Raw genomic sequence first — 18,117 nt, forward strand, 5'->3', positions numbered from 1 at the left:
CAGGGATGTATCAGTCACCACATCTATTCTGCCACATCAGTCAAAAAAGGCTTTTATTTTTAACTCTTTCTGCCTTAAAAATTATGACCAAATAGGAGAATTTTAAAGGTAGAAACAGTAGTCTGATAATGACTAACATACATACTTTCAGAAACTCCAGTCAGAATCGAGATTCCAATTCCATAATTAAGTCCACGGGCCCAGTTAGGACTACACATACGTAATGTAACACCCATGCTGAAGTGTTCCCGTGAACAGAGACATTTTCCTAGTCAGGACTCGAAGAGCTGAGGAACAAACCATTAATAAGCAACTATGATGCAGTGCAACATAAAAACCCTGATGAGGAAGTCTTCCTACTGTTTTAGGGTAGAATCTCTAAGCATGCTAAGAGTATTAACACTGTCTTTTGTGAGGTCATTTAGCTTAATGAAATTCTTACCTTGAAAAGCTGTAACATGACCAACAATCATGTATTTCAGTTCAAAGTTCAATGCCTGGATACTCTGAGTCCTCTCTCTCCGAACAGCTGTCTGGTAGCTTTCTTCCATCTTTTTAGTGCAACAGGTAGGTGCTCTCTGTTGGCAGATCTGTAAATCGGAGTCTTTTGGAAGCAAAACAAAAAACACAGAAGAATTAAAAACTACCCTCTAGAGAGAAATATCATACAAGTAAAAAAAAAAAATTCTGACAGTCAGAGTAATAATCTGGGTGGCTATCCTACAACAAACAAACAGAATCCAGAATGATATTGCTAATCCAGTCAGCACCTTACGATATTGTAAGTACATACCAGGCAGCAAAAGGTAACTTCATAGGATCATTTGAACCCATATTATTTTATGCCGCTGCCAAAGTCTTGTCATTTATGCCAGCACCTGTCAATGCTGATGCCACAATAGAGGACTAAAAGTTACAAGAAGTAATATGCTCCAACAGTAAGCCAAAAATAAATAAATAAATAAAATAAATAAATAACAAAAAAAATCCAAAATCAAAACTATAAAAAAGTAACTTAAACTAAATATCAAGAGCCAAATACTGTTACTATATCACTTGAACCCACTGTATTTGAGGCAAAGGACGTTCCATTGCAAAATAGGCAATGCAAAGCATCAGTCCATAAGAACAGCGTTTGCTGTTTAAATGTGCCCATGAAAAATTTGCTCTCCAGTGAGGGGGTTGTGCAATGCAACTAGATGCCGATCTGTTTATTTATGGTATTAATCTGCCATTACTGCAGAACATCAATTCCTCATAGTTTTATCACACCGTAACCCGGTGACATTGGTGAGCGCTAATATTTCTGTTTTACAGATGGGGAACTGAGGCACAGAAATATTAAGTGACCTGCCTGAGCTCACTCAGGGAGTCTGTGGCAGGGCACAGAAAGGAAGCCAGGTTTCTCCAAGTCTCAGGCAAGTTCTCCCACCCAAAAGTGTAACTACAGGTAGAAAAGTGGAGCACAAGCCCTGGGCACTGATTATGAAGTGGGGAGAGAGATGCTGGAACAGAAGCTGCTACACTGATCTTCTGGCAGCTCCGGGCTCTGCCCAAGCATCCAGAATTCAGGGAGGAATGGCCAGGAGCTGGGGGCTCGAGTCCCAGACACTACAGGGTCTGGCTCAGCAGTGGAGGAAGGAATCAGGGGGGTTGAGGCAGGGGGGCAGCTCCATCACTCTACCTGCCACCAAATTAAGGGTTTTATATCTTCACTTAGCATGGCATTCAGTGGCACCTGCAGGGCAGATAGCCCCCAGCCTTTCACCTGCCCCCCCTATCTTACCTCATAGCAGCTATGACCCTTTAGTCTTACAGGGTCCTGGAGACCAGCCAGCATGTATAGGCACAAACCCTATATCTACACATACCGCTGCACAGTCTCTCCTCCCTTTTAAGCATCACCCTTATTGGAGTTGTTCTGTTGGATTCATCCCAGTCATTTTTATTGGAATGTGCTAATTTGTTTAAAAAATAAATCCATTCTGATCAAGGTCCACTGCAAGCCATGTGGTTACCAGGCAGCTCACCCACCTGGCTCTTTGGCAGCTTGACTTTCAAGGTTCACAGCTGGGCTTCTAGGTTTTGCAGCTCTAGGGCAGCACATGTCACAGACCACCTCCGAGCTGTGGCTCCCTCCCCTTCCCTGGTGAATTCAGAAATGTTGGACTTTTGGTCTGATTTGGAATGAAACTTTGTTTCCAAAGAGTGGACTCGACCACAAAATGAAATGACTTCTCTACCCAGCTCCAAAGGCTTATTCTATGTAGAAGTCCACCAGCATCCCCTCAGGAGTTAGAAGCAAGACATTCACACTGACAAGAACCCGGTGATCCTGTATGATCTACTGGCCATGAGGGAGAGCACAGGGATGCTATTTTAACCACATGGCTGAAGAGGCATTATAGCAGGGGTGGGCGAAGTGTGGCCCACCAGGCCATACTATCTGGCCCACGGGGCCCTAAATATTAATTTCTAAATTTTTTATCTGCCCCTGGCTGCCTGTCATGAGGCACTCGATGGCTTGCCAAAACTCAGCACGCTGCCCTCTGTCCAAAATAATTGCCTGCTCCTGAGTTACAGAGCCTGTAAGTGCTACTGTGAAAGAACTTTTTAGTCTCAGCCTTATGCTGACGAGCTTTATGATTCAATAAGAGTGTTACAAATAATTTTAATAAATACTAAGTTGTATTATTTTCGGGTCAAACTTTCCTGACACTTTATGCTTCATGTACAAATACTGAAGCCATGTTTCCACCTTGCAGAGAAAATGAAAAAGCAATTCTTAGAAAAAATTAATCAAAGGAAAATTGTTGATTCTTCTAAATAATAATTTTTAATGTTTTTTAAAATTCCTTTTCATGTGGTTTTATGCATATTTAGTATTCACTGTTCTAGAACCTGAACTATGCAGTCCTGGTGGATGTTCCAAGGTAACACTCCAGAGCGTTAGCAGCTACTATAAATGTCAATAAAAGAGCAGTTATAGGATACAGATAAACATATTTAGATGAATCATAAAATATTTTTAAGAGAAGCAAGGGCTAATATAGAAGAAAGAGGCAAAATCAGACAGCCTAAGCAAAGAAAGAAAATACTAGTCCACAAGAAAAAAAAAAAAAAAATATATATATATATATTTTACAAAGAAAAGCAATCTATTTCTCAAGCCTCCAACTTCCATCTAGATCAAAAATTAAAAAAGTAAGTTCCCAAAAGAAAATATGGCTAAAATAAGTGCTTTCAGAAGTTATTTTAAAGGACAATATTTTCCTGTAATGCTAACGTAACACTCCCAGAAAATAGGCAAATCCAGTAAAGCCATCTTCAGTCAATGCTGTAAAACCTTTCTTCTGGAAAAAACAAACAAACTGCTTTTACCCTTCAACTGATTCTCAGTACACTGGCAGTCTCCATGTAAATTGGCTGTGAACTTACGCAAATGCAAGCTGGTTTGAGGAAAAATGTGTATTGTTTTCCAAAGTACCTAAGCAACCTGGGAGTAGAGTTGGTTGGAAACGTTCTGAAAGAAGTGCATTAAAAAGAGGGCAGATCACTAACTCAAGGCATGTTTAAGGAAAAAATCAGTCTGATGACTCTCCTGATTCAAAAAAAAGAAAGAAATTGAAGGAGGCTTTGAATATGTTGAAGCATCCCATTTCACCATGAAATGTTTAGTTTTTCAGTTCCAAATTACTTTTCTTTAAATTTTATTTTATATTTAAAAATTCAAAATCAAAATGAAACTTTTTGATTGAACTAATAATTTGGGGTTACTAGTTTGTAAAGCTTCCCAAGGTTTCCACTCCTCCTCTTGCTATGGGACATAAAAATATACCTGGAAATCTCAAAAATTCTTGTGGGACAGAAAAACCTGTTACTTATCCAGGCGTGTATAAGACAGCAAGTCTCACTGAAAGCTAATGGAGCTTAGATTCCTATGCGACGCAGTCGCTTTTAAAAATAGGACAGACTTCTGAAAATTCTGCTCAGTATCCTCCATTGCAAACTGCCATTAAACCATCCCCTTTGCTCCTATACAGCCACCATACAAAGATTTTCATAACTTCTACTCCAAGATCTCCTACAAAGTTTAGCTCCTCAATGGTTTGCAATACTAAGCTCCTATGCCAGCTGAGTTACAATTTTATATAACAAAAAAGGGACATATCTATCTTGCACTTTGCCTTCCCCTGGAAAGAGCTGGAAGATTTGAACCAAAGCAATTCCCTGCAAGCATCTGTATCTCCTTAAGAAAGCTGTAAGGAAAAGTTATTGGGGCCTCAACTGAAGGAATTCCTCACCCAATGAATTCCTCAGATGAATACCACAGGAGGCTGAAGATTATGTCGGCTGATCCAGAGCCAAAGGATATAAAGGGCATTCCTAAACAGAAACAGCACAAAGCCCCTAAAAGTTAAGGGACCTGATGTAAAACAGAGTATTAAAAGATCAATGAAAAGTGAACTTTACTCTCTTAATGATACTTCTAAGTCAGTATTATCATCATACAGTGAGCTATGCAGTTTTGCTCTATTCAGTATTAGCCTTGGGGTAGAACCTTTAACATAATTATAGAAATCCAATATAAGCTTTTTGTACTCTACATTCCTGGGTGCCGAGATTAATTAGAGATGATTAGTACTATCTTGAAGTCTTTAATAACTCTGGAAAGCACATAATAAATTCATCCTATTACATCTTAATGCAAAACACAAATCTCAATGAATAAGGAGCAGGGGTAGACAAAAGCAATGGCACTATATGGTGATTGAGTGGCACACTGCATTAACGTCGCTGAGATACAGGCTCTGGAATATATATCAGATTTCAGAGTGATAGCAGCTAAGTGTGCAGCACAACTGAACTAAGCACAGCAATCTTTTTTTTTTGATAAGGGCCTGATAAGGGCCTTAACCGAGATGGCTAAACTTTTATGAAAAGTTCCTTCCAGAGCTTCATAAACACCACCACGGATCAATAGTTTTGCTTCAGTGATTAGACCCCATTATGTTCTCTCTGGGCACTGCATATTGTAAATACATACACATACAGACACTCCCATATTTGTACCTTGTGTTTACTGTACTATGTTTTTACATCACTGCAGACCTTGTGACTCTCTACACACCTGCACTGAGGATTTGTCAGCTCTAAAGAACGGCAAACAGGAATGTGTAACAGGCTATAATGGAACAACTTCAGTAAATCATGATGCCAAGACAGCATAGACCACACTATAGCTGAAGGAACCACTATGAAACATTACTTGAAAAGAAATTTTTTAATTTCAGTATGACAATGTTCATAGACTTTGCATATTCCCTTTCCACCAACATCTGAGTTTACCCAGAATCAGAGCAGCCCACTGTCAGACTGTCAGATTGGGGGCAGAGCTGGACTCATAAGACCTTTGAGCAATGCAAGTATAAGAGTTGTTCTAGATACATGCTACAGAGTGCTATAGAGCAGGCACAGTCCATCTGTCTATCCTTTCATCTGTTTCTATAAGGTTATTCAGTGTTGTAGCATTTGAGAATCTTGTAATCACCTCTGGGAACTGAGCACCTAACTAACGGTAAGGGACTGTTCATTGCATTTAATGAACAAGCTGACAGACCCGATTACTAGTCAGATCCCATCTCACATTTTAACATTCACACACTTGATTCATTTCAGATGGGGGGAGAGAGCTAAAAATAGCATGTACCTCACAGAAAACTATTGTCCATGCCAACCACCATGACAATTCTGCTAAGCAGCGAGTCGATCAAATGCCTCTTTCTGTCTCAACCTCTAGTACAAAAAGACAGTGGAGGCAGAAGTGCTAAGCCAGCCTTGAAATCTATCACAGTAAATGGAAAGTGTGCATGCTCCATAAGGCTTTGCTGCCCAGGGATCACTTCCCGAGGCATACGCTTACTAACGGAACAGAACATTTGACTGTACATGCTCAGGCTACAATTTTTAAAGGGCTGTAGCCTTCCTGAAACAAGCTAATTTTTTATTTCAAATCCAAACAGGCTGGCTAAGCCTTGGGGATTGAGCATACGCTGTGTTTCAAATTTCCATCTACAGCTGTTTTTGCTAGAATGTAGTCAAAAAAACCTCCTAACTGCAGTTTTTTTTTAAGGGAGAAGCATCTCTCCCCCTCATTGAGATAAAAAAAAAAAAAATGGAAATGGTTTTCTTTAAACTTAAATGAGAAAAGTCACATGCAGGCACAGACCCATTATGGGACATTTCTGACTGAACTGTTTATGTTCTAAAACGTATGTGAGAACAATGGCTCCTGTTGTAAACTATTCTGTAAGTGTAATAATAGTTAATGCCTGCGCACCTGTTAGGTTAAAACATCCCTATCATAATCCCAAATTCTGCAAGGTGCCAAACAAGCAAATACTAAAAGGGCATACAGTCCAGATCCTCCACTGATGTAAATCAACATAACTGTACAGGAAAAAACAACAAACAGCACCAAACCTGTGCCAATTATTACCAGTTGAGAACTTGACCCACATGCTGAATTTTAATTGAGTGGAAATCAAGCTAAATTTTGCCACTGATGTCAGTGGCATTAGTGTTTGATCAGATATGCATGTTTCCAACACTAAGAAAAGTCTGGTCCGTCAGAATAAAGTCCCATGCACCAAAATAAAATATACACTTGCTTTACAAGGTAAACAAATGTCCCACTTTCCTGCATGGCCATTCAGCCAGACAACTCGTGTGGGGGGGGTTTTGTTTGGTTTTTTGTTTGTTTGTTTTTTTAAGTAAAATGACAAATGCTTTGTGGTCCTTCAAAACCTCTGCGGTTACAGTAATGGCTGCATTCTAAAATCGGGGTGCCAGATCCTCAGCTAGTTCAGGCTGACCTACTTATTCCAATGGAGAAAGGCCAATTTACCCAAGCTAAGACTTCCATATTCAAAATATTCCTACGCTTACCCTATCAGAAAGCCAACTCAGTGACATTTGTCCTTTGTTCCTTTATATTTTGACAGACTTTATATTGCACAGTAACATTTACAAACAAAATTCTATTCCAAAGTTTAGCTTTTAATATCAGGCAAACTCAGTGCCATAGCAATGAACTTTGGTGCCCAGGGCAAAGCCCGCAGCAGCAGCCTGCCCTCACCCAATGCACAGATCTGTGGGGCACACACCCCCCATGCTTGCACAGGAACACATGCAGCAGTGGGGACCACCCTTCCCCTGCCCCCACACCCTCCCAAACAAGCTGCTCATGGCTCCATCCCATGCCCCGCCACAGCATGGGGCGTCTATTGGTGCCTGTTCACTTTGGCGCCCAGGGCAGTCACCCCACTCACCCCTGCCCCCTTGTTATGGTACTGGGCAAACTTTCCCAAAGACTCAGAAAGCAACCAAGGTTTAGTAATAGAGGAAGGTGCAAACTGTTTCACACTGGCTAAACCAAACACCCAAAGTTTTGTCCTTCTTGGGACTCATTTGTCAGGTGTAGCTGTTGCCTCAGCCTCAGGAAAGGTCAGCAATAAGGAATAACCAATTTAAATGAGAAGGTTAATCCTAAACGGAAGAGGGAACCATTGCCAGACCATCCTTTTCATATAATTATCTACTACATGCAAAAAGCTTAAAAAATAAGGCCGCAGCCCCAAGTAAAGTGCCTCCCTGCTTTTGCAGTCTCCAAAACAATACAAGAGATCCACACAGACCTGTAGTTTCATTTCTTTCCTCCTTCCAGTAAGGACTGCATAAAGACAGGTCTGCGGAAGAGAGGAATACAACACAAAGAGGCACAGTTAGCTCAAGTCACCAAGAGGGGGAGAAGGATTCCTACCTCAGCCATCAAATATCAGTTCAGCCTCTGCACTTCCTCGATCAAGAACTTTGAAGCATTAAATTTTCTCTTATGCATTTCTGGATCCCAAGGAAGAAGCAGAGAAGCAAGGTGCCAACATCCATCAAGATACAGGCTAAATCTCCTGGACACCAAACATTATAAACACTTATTCCATTAAAATGCAGAGGAAGCTTCTCAGCATTTACAACTCTGCTTTCCATGGCAGAGCTTAATAATCAGCAGTTTTACATCCCAGAATATAACAGAAGCATAGTGCCCCAGGGCATCAAGTACATTTGCCAAATCGTGGACATTTGGAGCGGTCCGCAAACTCACCTTAACTGTCCCTAGTCCTAGGAACTGAGACGTTACACAAACAGGTTTAAGTCATCAGAAACTGGTTTAAATCTGTAACAGAAGTTCAGTGCACATAAACCATTTTCAAAATGGCTGAAACTGGTTTAAGATAAACCTGGTTGAATGCAGTATCAGATTTAACTGATTTGGGTCTAACTGGTTTATTAAACTTCTGTCCCAGACCCCTTCCTGGCTCAAGTTAAATCACAGTCCCCCAGCATGCTTTCCAGCCCTGGGCTGGGCTGTGCTGTCTGCTGCAGCAGAGCAGGGTTGCAGGGGGATAGGGGGAAGGCAGGGACTACCCTCAGCCAGGCAAACCTCAGCTGGCATCTGGGGCCAGGGAGAGGGGTTAAAACTTCCCTTTACCCAAGTACAGAGCTGCCTTCCCCTGCTAAAAATGTAGTGCTAGTTGAGACTGTAGACTACAAATCCCAAACGTACCTGGAAGCAGGAAGGGGAAGTGATGAGCAACCCTGCAGAGTCCTGCTACTGTGATTTTGGACTGTAAATCCCAGAGACCTCAAGTAAGGATGAAGAAGAAATGAACACACAGCCCATACTGTCTATATGCCAGAAAGCTGTGCTCTAGCACCCCTCCCCCCTCTTGGCCCAATCCACTGCAGGTATGTGACTGCATTTTCTGAATCAAAAGTGAATGTCTGTCCAGTTGTTTCTCAGTTTAATCTCTGCAGCTTAGAGTTACCTGCAAAGACTGAACTGATTTAGCCTTGGACTTTTTGACCATCTATACTTAGCCTTACAGAGCTGAGTAGTCTTGTCACTGTAGCCATCACATTGTTAAATCATTACCATTGCCAATTAGACCAAAAACCCAGCTGTAAACTTCCATAAGCTTCTCAACCCTGGCGAGTGTATTTCCAAAACTTAGAAAGAGAATCATTCTGTGGAGCTTTTTCTTATATTTAGGAATTCAGAAGCCAGACAACATAAGAGAAGTGTGTTAGTGTCACTATTGCCAATTCTTGCATGTTTAGTTTGCTCAAAGAGGATTTTTTCTAGTACCATAGTACTGTACAGTTACTTTTTTGTGAAACACTGGACAAACACCAATGACAGTTAGCACTCTGAGCAACAGAATAATTGCTTTGTTAGTGTCTATTTTCTTTCAGCTCTTCTCTTTACTTCAAACACTGTTTATTGCACTGATCACTTGTTCTACTGTAGTCTGTGGTCCCTGTAATTACACAGCTAATTCTGCCCTGAAAAGCAATAGATTCTGAAAACAGACATTTTGCAGTTCTACAACCTAGCATGTTTCACATGTCCCAAAAGAAATCCTGGGACTCCCTATAAGAATGTGGTACTGTCTTGATAAAAATGAGCAAGCACAGTTAAATTAGCCATCAACAGGAAGAAAACAACACAGGAAATGCCAGCCAAAGCCTGAAAACCAAGTCATACAACATCCAAGTCACAAACAGGTACCTCAAACAGCCCCAAAACCGATACACTCCACCTCCTTACTGTCACGTTGAACAATATAAGATTTGCAGTCAATAAGCACTTTACCATCCAACATTTACAACTGGGTCTCTTCACCCAGTCAGCCTCACTTAAGCCTGGCTGACTGATACTAAAAGACAGGGATTAGCTTCCTTCTTAAACACTGAAATCAAATCACACATACACACGCACGCAGCAAGTCTGGAGGGGAACTAGACAATCTCTTGCTTATCAGGCTCAGTTGTAAGAAAACCTCACTTGAATCAAAACCTTTTCAAGTCCACAGTAAGAGAGCTGCACTCACTCCCCTCAAAGAATTTTATGTGGTCATTAATGTGGCTTTCTTTTGCTTGTTCACAAATAAGTAAAATCTTTATTGTATCTTTAAAATCTGAACTTGCTCTAAGAAACTGAAAAACCCTTTTTGCTACTTCTGTTACTCTCAATAACATTTATTTATTTATTTACTATTCCTAATATGCATTGATAACGTGGTAGGATCTACGAGCGAGCCAACCAGGTCAAGAGCTATCGTGATGTTAGAGTCCAGATCTGTAAATCCTTCAGAGCAGGATAGAGAAAACAGTTGGAAGAAAATATTTAAAAAAAAATGCAACGGGAAAAAAATTATATAATTAAACTATTTTTAAACTCTGTACCCTGCTGCTTTTGCCCCAGGAGCCCCGCGCTAGCTGCACCACAAATTCCCTGCCCACCCGGTAGTCAGAGGCGCAACATGGCATTGCACAGCTTCCAAGGTAAAGGCAGCAGGGTGCAGAGCCCCAACCTGCAACAGGGAGCCCACATCCACCCCACGCAGAAGTCAGGGGGTATGTACCCCCCATGCCTCCCCCCGGGGGAGGCATGCAGTGGTGGGGAGCTGTCCTCCTTCCCCCCATGCCTCTGGACAAGCCACCCATAGCTCCAACCCACGACCCACCCCAGGGACCCATTCACCCCAGCACCTGCCCCTGCCCCACTCCCTCCCTTCCTCACCACAGGGGCCTCAATCCCCCCCCTCCCAGTTCCTCCACTCTTCCCCCTCCCCCTTCATAGACTTACTGACGCGCCCCCCGCCCCACCCACTGCATCCACCTGGAGTCTGTGCCCAGGCTACCCTGAGGTCCTCTGCACTGACACTGCTGCTCTGCTGGGCAGCCCAAAGGTGATCGAGCGGAGCCTGGGCACAGGTTCCAAAACCATGTATGTGATTAACACATTAAAAAAATTAACATAAGAACCAATTAACATGTTAATCACATGTGTTAACTGTGATTAATTGATAGGCCTAATATATATTTGAGAATGACTTTGGCAAGCTGTGTAAATTGTTTTCATCTTAAAGATCCTTACAATTTTGTGTCAAACTCAAGTGTTCAAAACATGAATCAGGTCCCCCCCAAATCATAAGATTGATGTATAATTTTATTATATATATATATACGATATTCTGGTAATTTAATTTTCCTTCTGGCTTTTGAGGGGTTTTTTTTGTTTGTTTGTTTGTTTTGATTTTCATATGATCATAGGACATCAGGAGCTAGGGCTCTAGGTAGTATCACCAAATATCATAAGACTCTTAATCAAATTGAGAATGTTGACAGCTCTTAAGATTTTAAAGGATGTTACTAATGTTTTCAAATGTATGAGCACTCAAAATAAAGTTAATCAAATGCAGTATCCAAACATAACTACTGGATTCAATGTTTAGAATGTACATTTCTGATAGAATCATTTGAGCCAGAAGTCATAATTACAAACAGCTTAACTACACTAATTAATTTAATTCATTTAAAATGACTGGAAGACCCATTGCAATGGGTCATGCATTATTCATGCAGCTATTTGCTAACTTTTGAATGCTGGCTTACAGTTCTATAAAACTTTTAGTCATGTGAACAGGGATCAAGACAGTGGAGGCTGACAGGAGTAAGTGCAGGTTTTTCTGTTCCACTAACTTAGTGGTCTATTCCTAGCGCAAGTAAGTATTGCTCCCACATGGATACCCCTCCTGCTGGACCAGTTAAAACAGGTCTCCCCATTCATTTATAATAAAAGTAAAGTAGGTGGAAGTGCTCAAGTGTTACCCACATGGAAGTTAGGAAGCAGTGGAATTAAGGCCATCAGTGAAACCTGAATTCAACCCACATGCATATGTGCATGATAACACAATCTGTAAATTCATGAACACACTCTACCACACACACACACAAAGGACCCCTGCCTCAGCCCATGCAATATTCATTCAGATATTTGCTAACTTTTGAATACTTGACTCTGTGACTTCATTTTTCTAAAATGTATTAAAGGACATCAAGATTTTAAATATCAGCTCAAATAGTGTAAGGTTATTAGCAGCTGAAAATGGTGTTTTATAACAAAGTGCCAATCTCTCTCATGCTCCTGCCCCTATTCCTCAGCCTCTTCCCCATTATCTGTACTCCTCCTTGCCATGTTCTGCTATATTCTACTCATCTCTTCCTCTGTCTCCAGAACTCCTCTCCCACTAGGCTCCCACCCTGGCCACACTTGCATTCCTCACCCCTCAGCTATTTGTTCCTCCTCTTCCTCCCACACTACCTGGGTGCAAGACAAGCATGAGAGCACAGGAGGCAGTTTTCCTTTTATCCATTCCTCTGCCTACAAGCAGAAGCAGCATCTGAAGGGAAAACCCTGCTCAACACCAAGATGGAACATTTTCACTCTGTGCAAACTACATGGTACACAAGGGAATTGAACATGCTTGAACACATGGACATTTAGGAGGATTTACACGTCACATTCTAACAAGCATCCACAGGGATTTTTCAAATGCTTATACCTTGGCCAAATTTTGACACATATGCCTATCCCCAACACTAAGGCCTCTTCTCTTTCAAATTCTACATCCCTGTTCCAAAGATATTGAGCATGAGAAGGACTTTTCAATTTTACAGTTTTACCATCTTTTCCTCTAGCTGCATTTTCTGAAGTGGGCAGATTGCTGTAGCTGAAATATTGTAAAATATTTTCAGCCAGAAACAGACCCACAGCCTGTTTGGCAAAGTTAAAAACAACTGAAAAGAGGTTCTTACAATGCTTCAGGCTCTGCATAGAAGTGGCCCAACCTTCCTACAACAGGTAGAGTCAAAGGATTTTAAAGGAGTTTGCTGTGAATTCGAGCCCAACAGGGTCAATGGAAACGCTATTCTACCTCCAGACTGGTACTCCCAGAGATGGTGGGTGAATAGCTTAATCTCAAAGGAACAGACATTCAAAAAGCCCAAGCCTGAATCAATTCAACCTTTGCAGGTTAGTCTACCCTGCATAGACTGAATTGATTTGCAAGTGAGCAGACATTCACTTTTGATTCAGGAAATAGAGCCACATGCCTGCAGTGGCTCAGGCTAGAAGCTGGAAGGTGCTACAGCAAGCCCTCCCTTCTCTTCCACAGCAACTGCAAGGCTGGAGGGAAAGTTGATCTAGGGGGTATGCCCAGCCCCTCCCCCCATATGAGTGGGGAGGGGTTTAAATCCCCACCCCAACCTGCAGGGAAGCCACCTGTGGCCTGCCTGGAAGGGGACGGAGGAAGTAGCCCCTTCCAAGCTTGTCCCTAAGGGGGGTGGAGCGTGGCCAGACACTGGCCCGGGCAGCACTTCAGGTGAACGGGGACAGGGAGGGGGATTAAATTCTCCTGTCTCCCCTCTTGGGTACAGGCATGGGGACCCCAGCCAGGGTCTGCCCGGCTTTCCCCCCTCCTTGCCACTCACGCAGCAAAGGTCCTGGCCAGAGCCAGCCTGCATAGCCCCACCATCCACCCAGAGCTGAGGCTGGGGCTGCAGGACTGAGGCTGTGGCTGTGAGGCAGAGCTGGGCTGGTCCACAGGTGCTTCTGAAGGCAGGAGCAGAAGGGCCAGCCCAGGCTGGGCTGCGGGGGCAGGGTCCTTCCCAGAGGGGTGCAGCTCAGGCTGGGGCTGCAGGAGCTGTGCAACTGGATTGCTTCTGGCTGCTTGTTCACAGGCCGGGTGGGGTTGTTAGAGAGATGTAGCCAACAGGGCCAGGCCATGGGGGCAGGGCCCTTCCCAGCTTGCTGCAGCTCCGTGACAACCTGGCCCAGTGCACATGAATGGCATCTGGTCTGCAGCAGCACAGAGGCGATGCCACTGAAGCTGTGGGCGGGCACCTTGGCAGCTGGACTGGCAGCACAGGATACATTAATCATGCCTGCAGCTGCCTGGGCAAGCTTGGAGGCATTGGTGGGCCCAGAGCCCAGCAGCTGCCCGCCACAGGGGCTTGTGTGTCCAGAGCCACTGCTGCACTCCTGTCCATCACTGTACAGCATCTGGATAGCTGTATGCTGGCTGAGGCGAGCACACCTGTTCTGCCTTCCTTGGCCAATAGCTGCCACTGCCACCATCCCGGACCCAATCACACCGTTCTGGGTGGGCGGGAGGAAAGCTTCAGCCCAGCAGCTTCTGCCCAGCACAGAAGAGCTGTTCTGCTCCCCTCACCTCCAGCTGCAGCTCCTATTCCTGCCATACCGTGCTGGGTGGGTGGAAGTTTCAGCCCAGCAGCTTCTGCCCACCTCATGGAAATGTGGCTCCAGCTCCTGGCCGCCTTCCACCCACGCCACCCACTCTCAGGGATTACTCATCATGCCGGGTGGGTGAAGCAGATGGATGACGACTAGGTCGAATGGTCATAAACTACTACAAGACCATTTCAGGCTGGACATAAGGAAGAATTTCTTTACTGTCCGAGCCCCCAAGGTCTGGAACAGCCTGCCGCCGGAGGTGGTTCAAGCGCCCACATTGAACACCTTCAAGAGCAAACTGGATGCTCATCTTGCTGGGATCCTATGAACCCGGCTGACTTCCTGCCCTTTGGGCAGGGGGCTGGACTCGATGATCTTCCGAGGTCCCTTCCAGCCCTAACGTCTATGAAATCTATGAAGGCAGCCGCAAGCTAGAACCAGAGCTCCATGCACTAGGCAGAAGCCACAGGGCTGAAGCTTCCCACCCACCCACAGTGGTGCAACAGGGGTGGCAGTGGCCGTGGCAGCTGGAGGCAAAGGAGGCAGAACAGCCCTGCTGGCCCTGGCCAGTGCATGGCTATTGATGCAGCTGTGGGCACACGAACCCCACGGCAGGTGGCTGCGGGGCTCCAGGCCCACCAGCGCCTCTGAGCTGGCCCAGGGAGCTGCAGGCACAATTAACACATCCTATATGGCCAGCCTGGCTGCCAAGGCACCCACCCACAACTACAGTGGTCTCACCTCCACACTGCTGCCCAGCCACCTTCTGTGACAGCCTGGCCTGGTGTGCACAAGTGGAGCCACAGCCAGCTGGAAAGGGCCCTGCCCCTGCAGCCTAAACTGGGCTGACCCCACCAGGCCCTTCCCAGCCAACTGTGGCTCCATGACAGCCCCGCCCAGCCTGGGTGCAGGAAACTGGGAGCAATCCTGGCATGCAGCTCCTGCAGCCCGAGCCACAGTCAGCTGAGAAAGGCCCAGCCCCAGCAACCAAGTCCCTCTGCACCCAGCCACAGCAGCACCTGAGGACCAGCCCAGCTCAGCCCAGCCCCACAGTCACAGCCCCAGCCCCTGCCAGATGGCAGAGCCATGCTGGTTGGCTCTGGCCACGCCCCTGCTGCTAGAGCAGTGAGGGGGGTGGCAGGATCCTGACAAGGGCTGCTTTGCCCAGACCAGGCAGACCCTGGAGGTGGGAGAGGGGAGGGAGGTAGGATGAACCACCTCCCCTGCCCCTTCACCTTAGGGGGCGATGCTGGCTAGCTTTTGACCAAGGCCCCACCCCTGCTCCAGCTAGAGAGCAGAGGAGTGGGGCCAGCCCTTCTCTCTGGAGCAGGGAGCACAGCCCAAGCATGCTGGGATGCTGTGGGGCTCTGATTTAACTTAAGCCAGGAAGTGAATTAATAACAAACCAGTGGTGAGAAGCAACCAAATTTCAGCATTGCAAACTGAGTCATATGACTCACCAACAATATGATTTTGGATGGTGAAAGATTTGCCAACTCCCTAGCAGACTGAATAGAATTATGGAGATCTATGTCAGCAAAGCATCCGGAATCCAAGTATGCAAGCAGTGCCACAGGAATCATATAAACAGCAGACAAAAAAGTAAGGAAACAGATCTAAGCTGGTAAGAAGCAGAGCAAGGGTTTTTCACATTACTTATTGTAATACTAAACTGTTGCTTCTTTAATTTTCTTGCCACTAATTTTTTACTACACTACATACAGGTTTCCCTTGCTTTAGGCACGTTCTGTATTTGCAAATACCTGGGGAGTCAGATGTGAAAAGTAGTTTGTAGATTCCCTTTGAGGATCAGGCCTGAGAGATGAGAGACAGGTAGTGTTCTGTTGATGTCTTTGATAGATTTTTGGTGTGCGTTCATTCTGGTGCACAATTGTGGCTTGGTGTCTCCACTTATTTTCCATCAGGGCATTTGCTCCCCACCCCAGCCTATCCCTCACTCCCTGATGCCTCCATTTCCATTTTCACTGACTGGCTTTCTTGCCTGCATTGCATGCCAGCCTCTGGCTTCTTTACTATTCCTTCCATCCAGGAACAGCACACAAACCAACTGCAGGTGTTTCCTCAGCCTGACAAAGGGTTTTTCAACCCAAAACCTTGCTAAGATATATTTCTCTAACTATTCAGTTGGTCTACTAAAAGATACCAGATTAGATTGACCCAGAGAACCTTGTCTGCTAGTGCCATGTCCTTAGACCAACACCCCTAGCACCTGTCCCCGGTCAGCTGACCAGAAAGACGCAGGGCCCTGGGCACATCTAAGCCCCAGGGCTGGGGCTGGCAGGGAGAGTTCTCTCAGCTGCTGGAGAAGAAGCTCCTGCAGAAAAGGAAAGAAAGGCTCTATCACAGTTTGGCTGCCTGAGATGCTGCTGGTGCTACTGTGCTGCTTACTAAGTTATTACCTGTTGTCATTTAAAGTGGTGGACTGGACTAAGGCTGTCGGGGCAGAGGAGACCTCATTGGGGCACACTACAGTGTCACGTAGAGGCCCCAGCACCAGTAAGGGTGCACCTTAACTAACACACACATCACGAGTTTTGCTCGTCAGCAGCTTAAAGTGCAGTTTCCCAGAAACCTGTGCACCTATCTCCTTGAAACGTGGCAAGCTTTGTGGCCTCAGCAGGGGCTACCACACCTACTGTTTTCATCCAAATTTGCCAAAAAATGACAAAGTTATAGGAAGTTTTGTGCTTCCCCATTATAGCCTATGAGTGAAATGTCAAAACAGCGAAACAGTTTCGACGAAATAAAATGGAACAGTGCTTTGAAATTAAATGAAACTGAAAACAAAACACTGTCCCATTGAAACAGTGAAATAGAAGTCAAAACTAAACGGTGCTGTTTCACATAGCCCTAATGTACAGCATAAAGGGAGGGAAACCTGTATATTTAAAAAAACCTACAACTACTTTGACTGATCAACTGTAGTATAGCTTTACTCTCACTTCTCTCTGACCCCAACTGCATGGCAGAAATGCTGTTCTGTAACACCTTAAGAAAAATATTTCTTACAGAAGCACAATAAATCTCGCTATTGCTATTCTCCTAAAGACAACAGTAAACTAATAAGATTATGTTTCCTTTCTCCTGTGGGGGGAGCATATCAATGTCACAAAACTCTGAGCTATACTACATCAAGAAAGCTTCCACAGGAAATATGTGCAGAGAAAATTCTGAACTGAAACACAGATCTAGAGGCCTACATGGATTAGAAGGTTTACAGCAGAACTGAACTTGTTTCTGTTTTTTTTAAATGAAAGATGTCATCTTCTCATCCTTCTGTAGTTGCAATGGAAACTCTGGACTGCAAATCAACATGGGGCCATCTGGTTTTACAGGAAGAAAAAGTAGCTCTAAAAGACTTGCCTCATTCACCTCCACTCTGAAGCCTAATGAGAATTCACATATTAATACCAACTATGTATCAGAATGCTACTCGGATTTCATTGTTAGAGGTGCACTGATATATTGGTTGTATGTCGGATCAGCACCGATAAAAGGAAAATTAACATTATCGTCAGCTGGCATTTTTTGGCTGGTGTAGCCGATAAGATCATCAATAAATGCCACATGAATGCATGCAGCCACCATACACAGGCCAGAAATGCAGCCCGGCAGCTTGGAGAGTAGCATCCGGCCCTTAAATCTGTGGGGGTGGGAGGGAAGGGGCATGGTGGGAGCAGATCAAGGCCCCCACAGCAGGAGAGGAAGAGGGAGGGAGTGGGGAAAGAGCAGGGGCTGCCCAGCCATGGTGTTGAATGGACCCTGCCAGGAGTGGGAAGGCGCCATGGGCAGCTTGTCCACGAAGCATAGGGAGATGGGGAGGAGGGTGGCTCCCTGTCACTACGCACACCCCCAGGGTAGGCATGGAGGGCATGTGCTCCCCCCTGGATTTCTGCGCAGAGTAAGGGTGAGCTGCCCACTGCGGGCTTGGTACTGGA

The 18,117-nt window shown here is 44.7% G+C and overlaps 1 protein-coding gene across 1 annotated transcript in view; it reads right to left on the reverse strand.

Annotated features, from left to right (window-relative positions):
* LOC102559211 (glypican-5) overlaps positions 1-18,117 on the reverse strand; it is a 674,170-nt gene that overhangs the window by 634,389 nt on the left and 21,664 nt on the right. The window contains exon 2 of the mRNA XM_059730916.1: positions 443-604. Coding sequence (XP_059586899.1) covers positions 443-604 — 162 coding nt within the window. The remainder of the gene's footprint in view (positions 1-442; positions 605-18,117) is intronic.

This window comes from Alligator mississippiensis, chromosome 7 (assembly GCF_030867095.1).
Source record: "Alligator mississippiensis isolate rAllMis1 chromosome 7, rAllMis1, whole genome shotgun sequence".
In the NCBI taxonomy this organism is placed as follows: domain Eukaryota; kingdom Metazoa; phylum Chordata; order Crocodylia; family Alligatoridae; genus Alligator; species Alligator mississippiensis.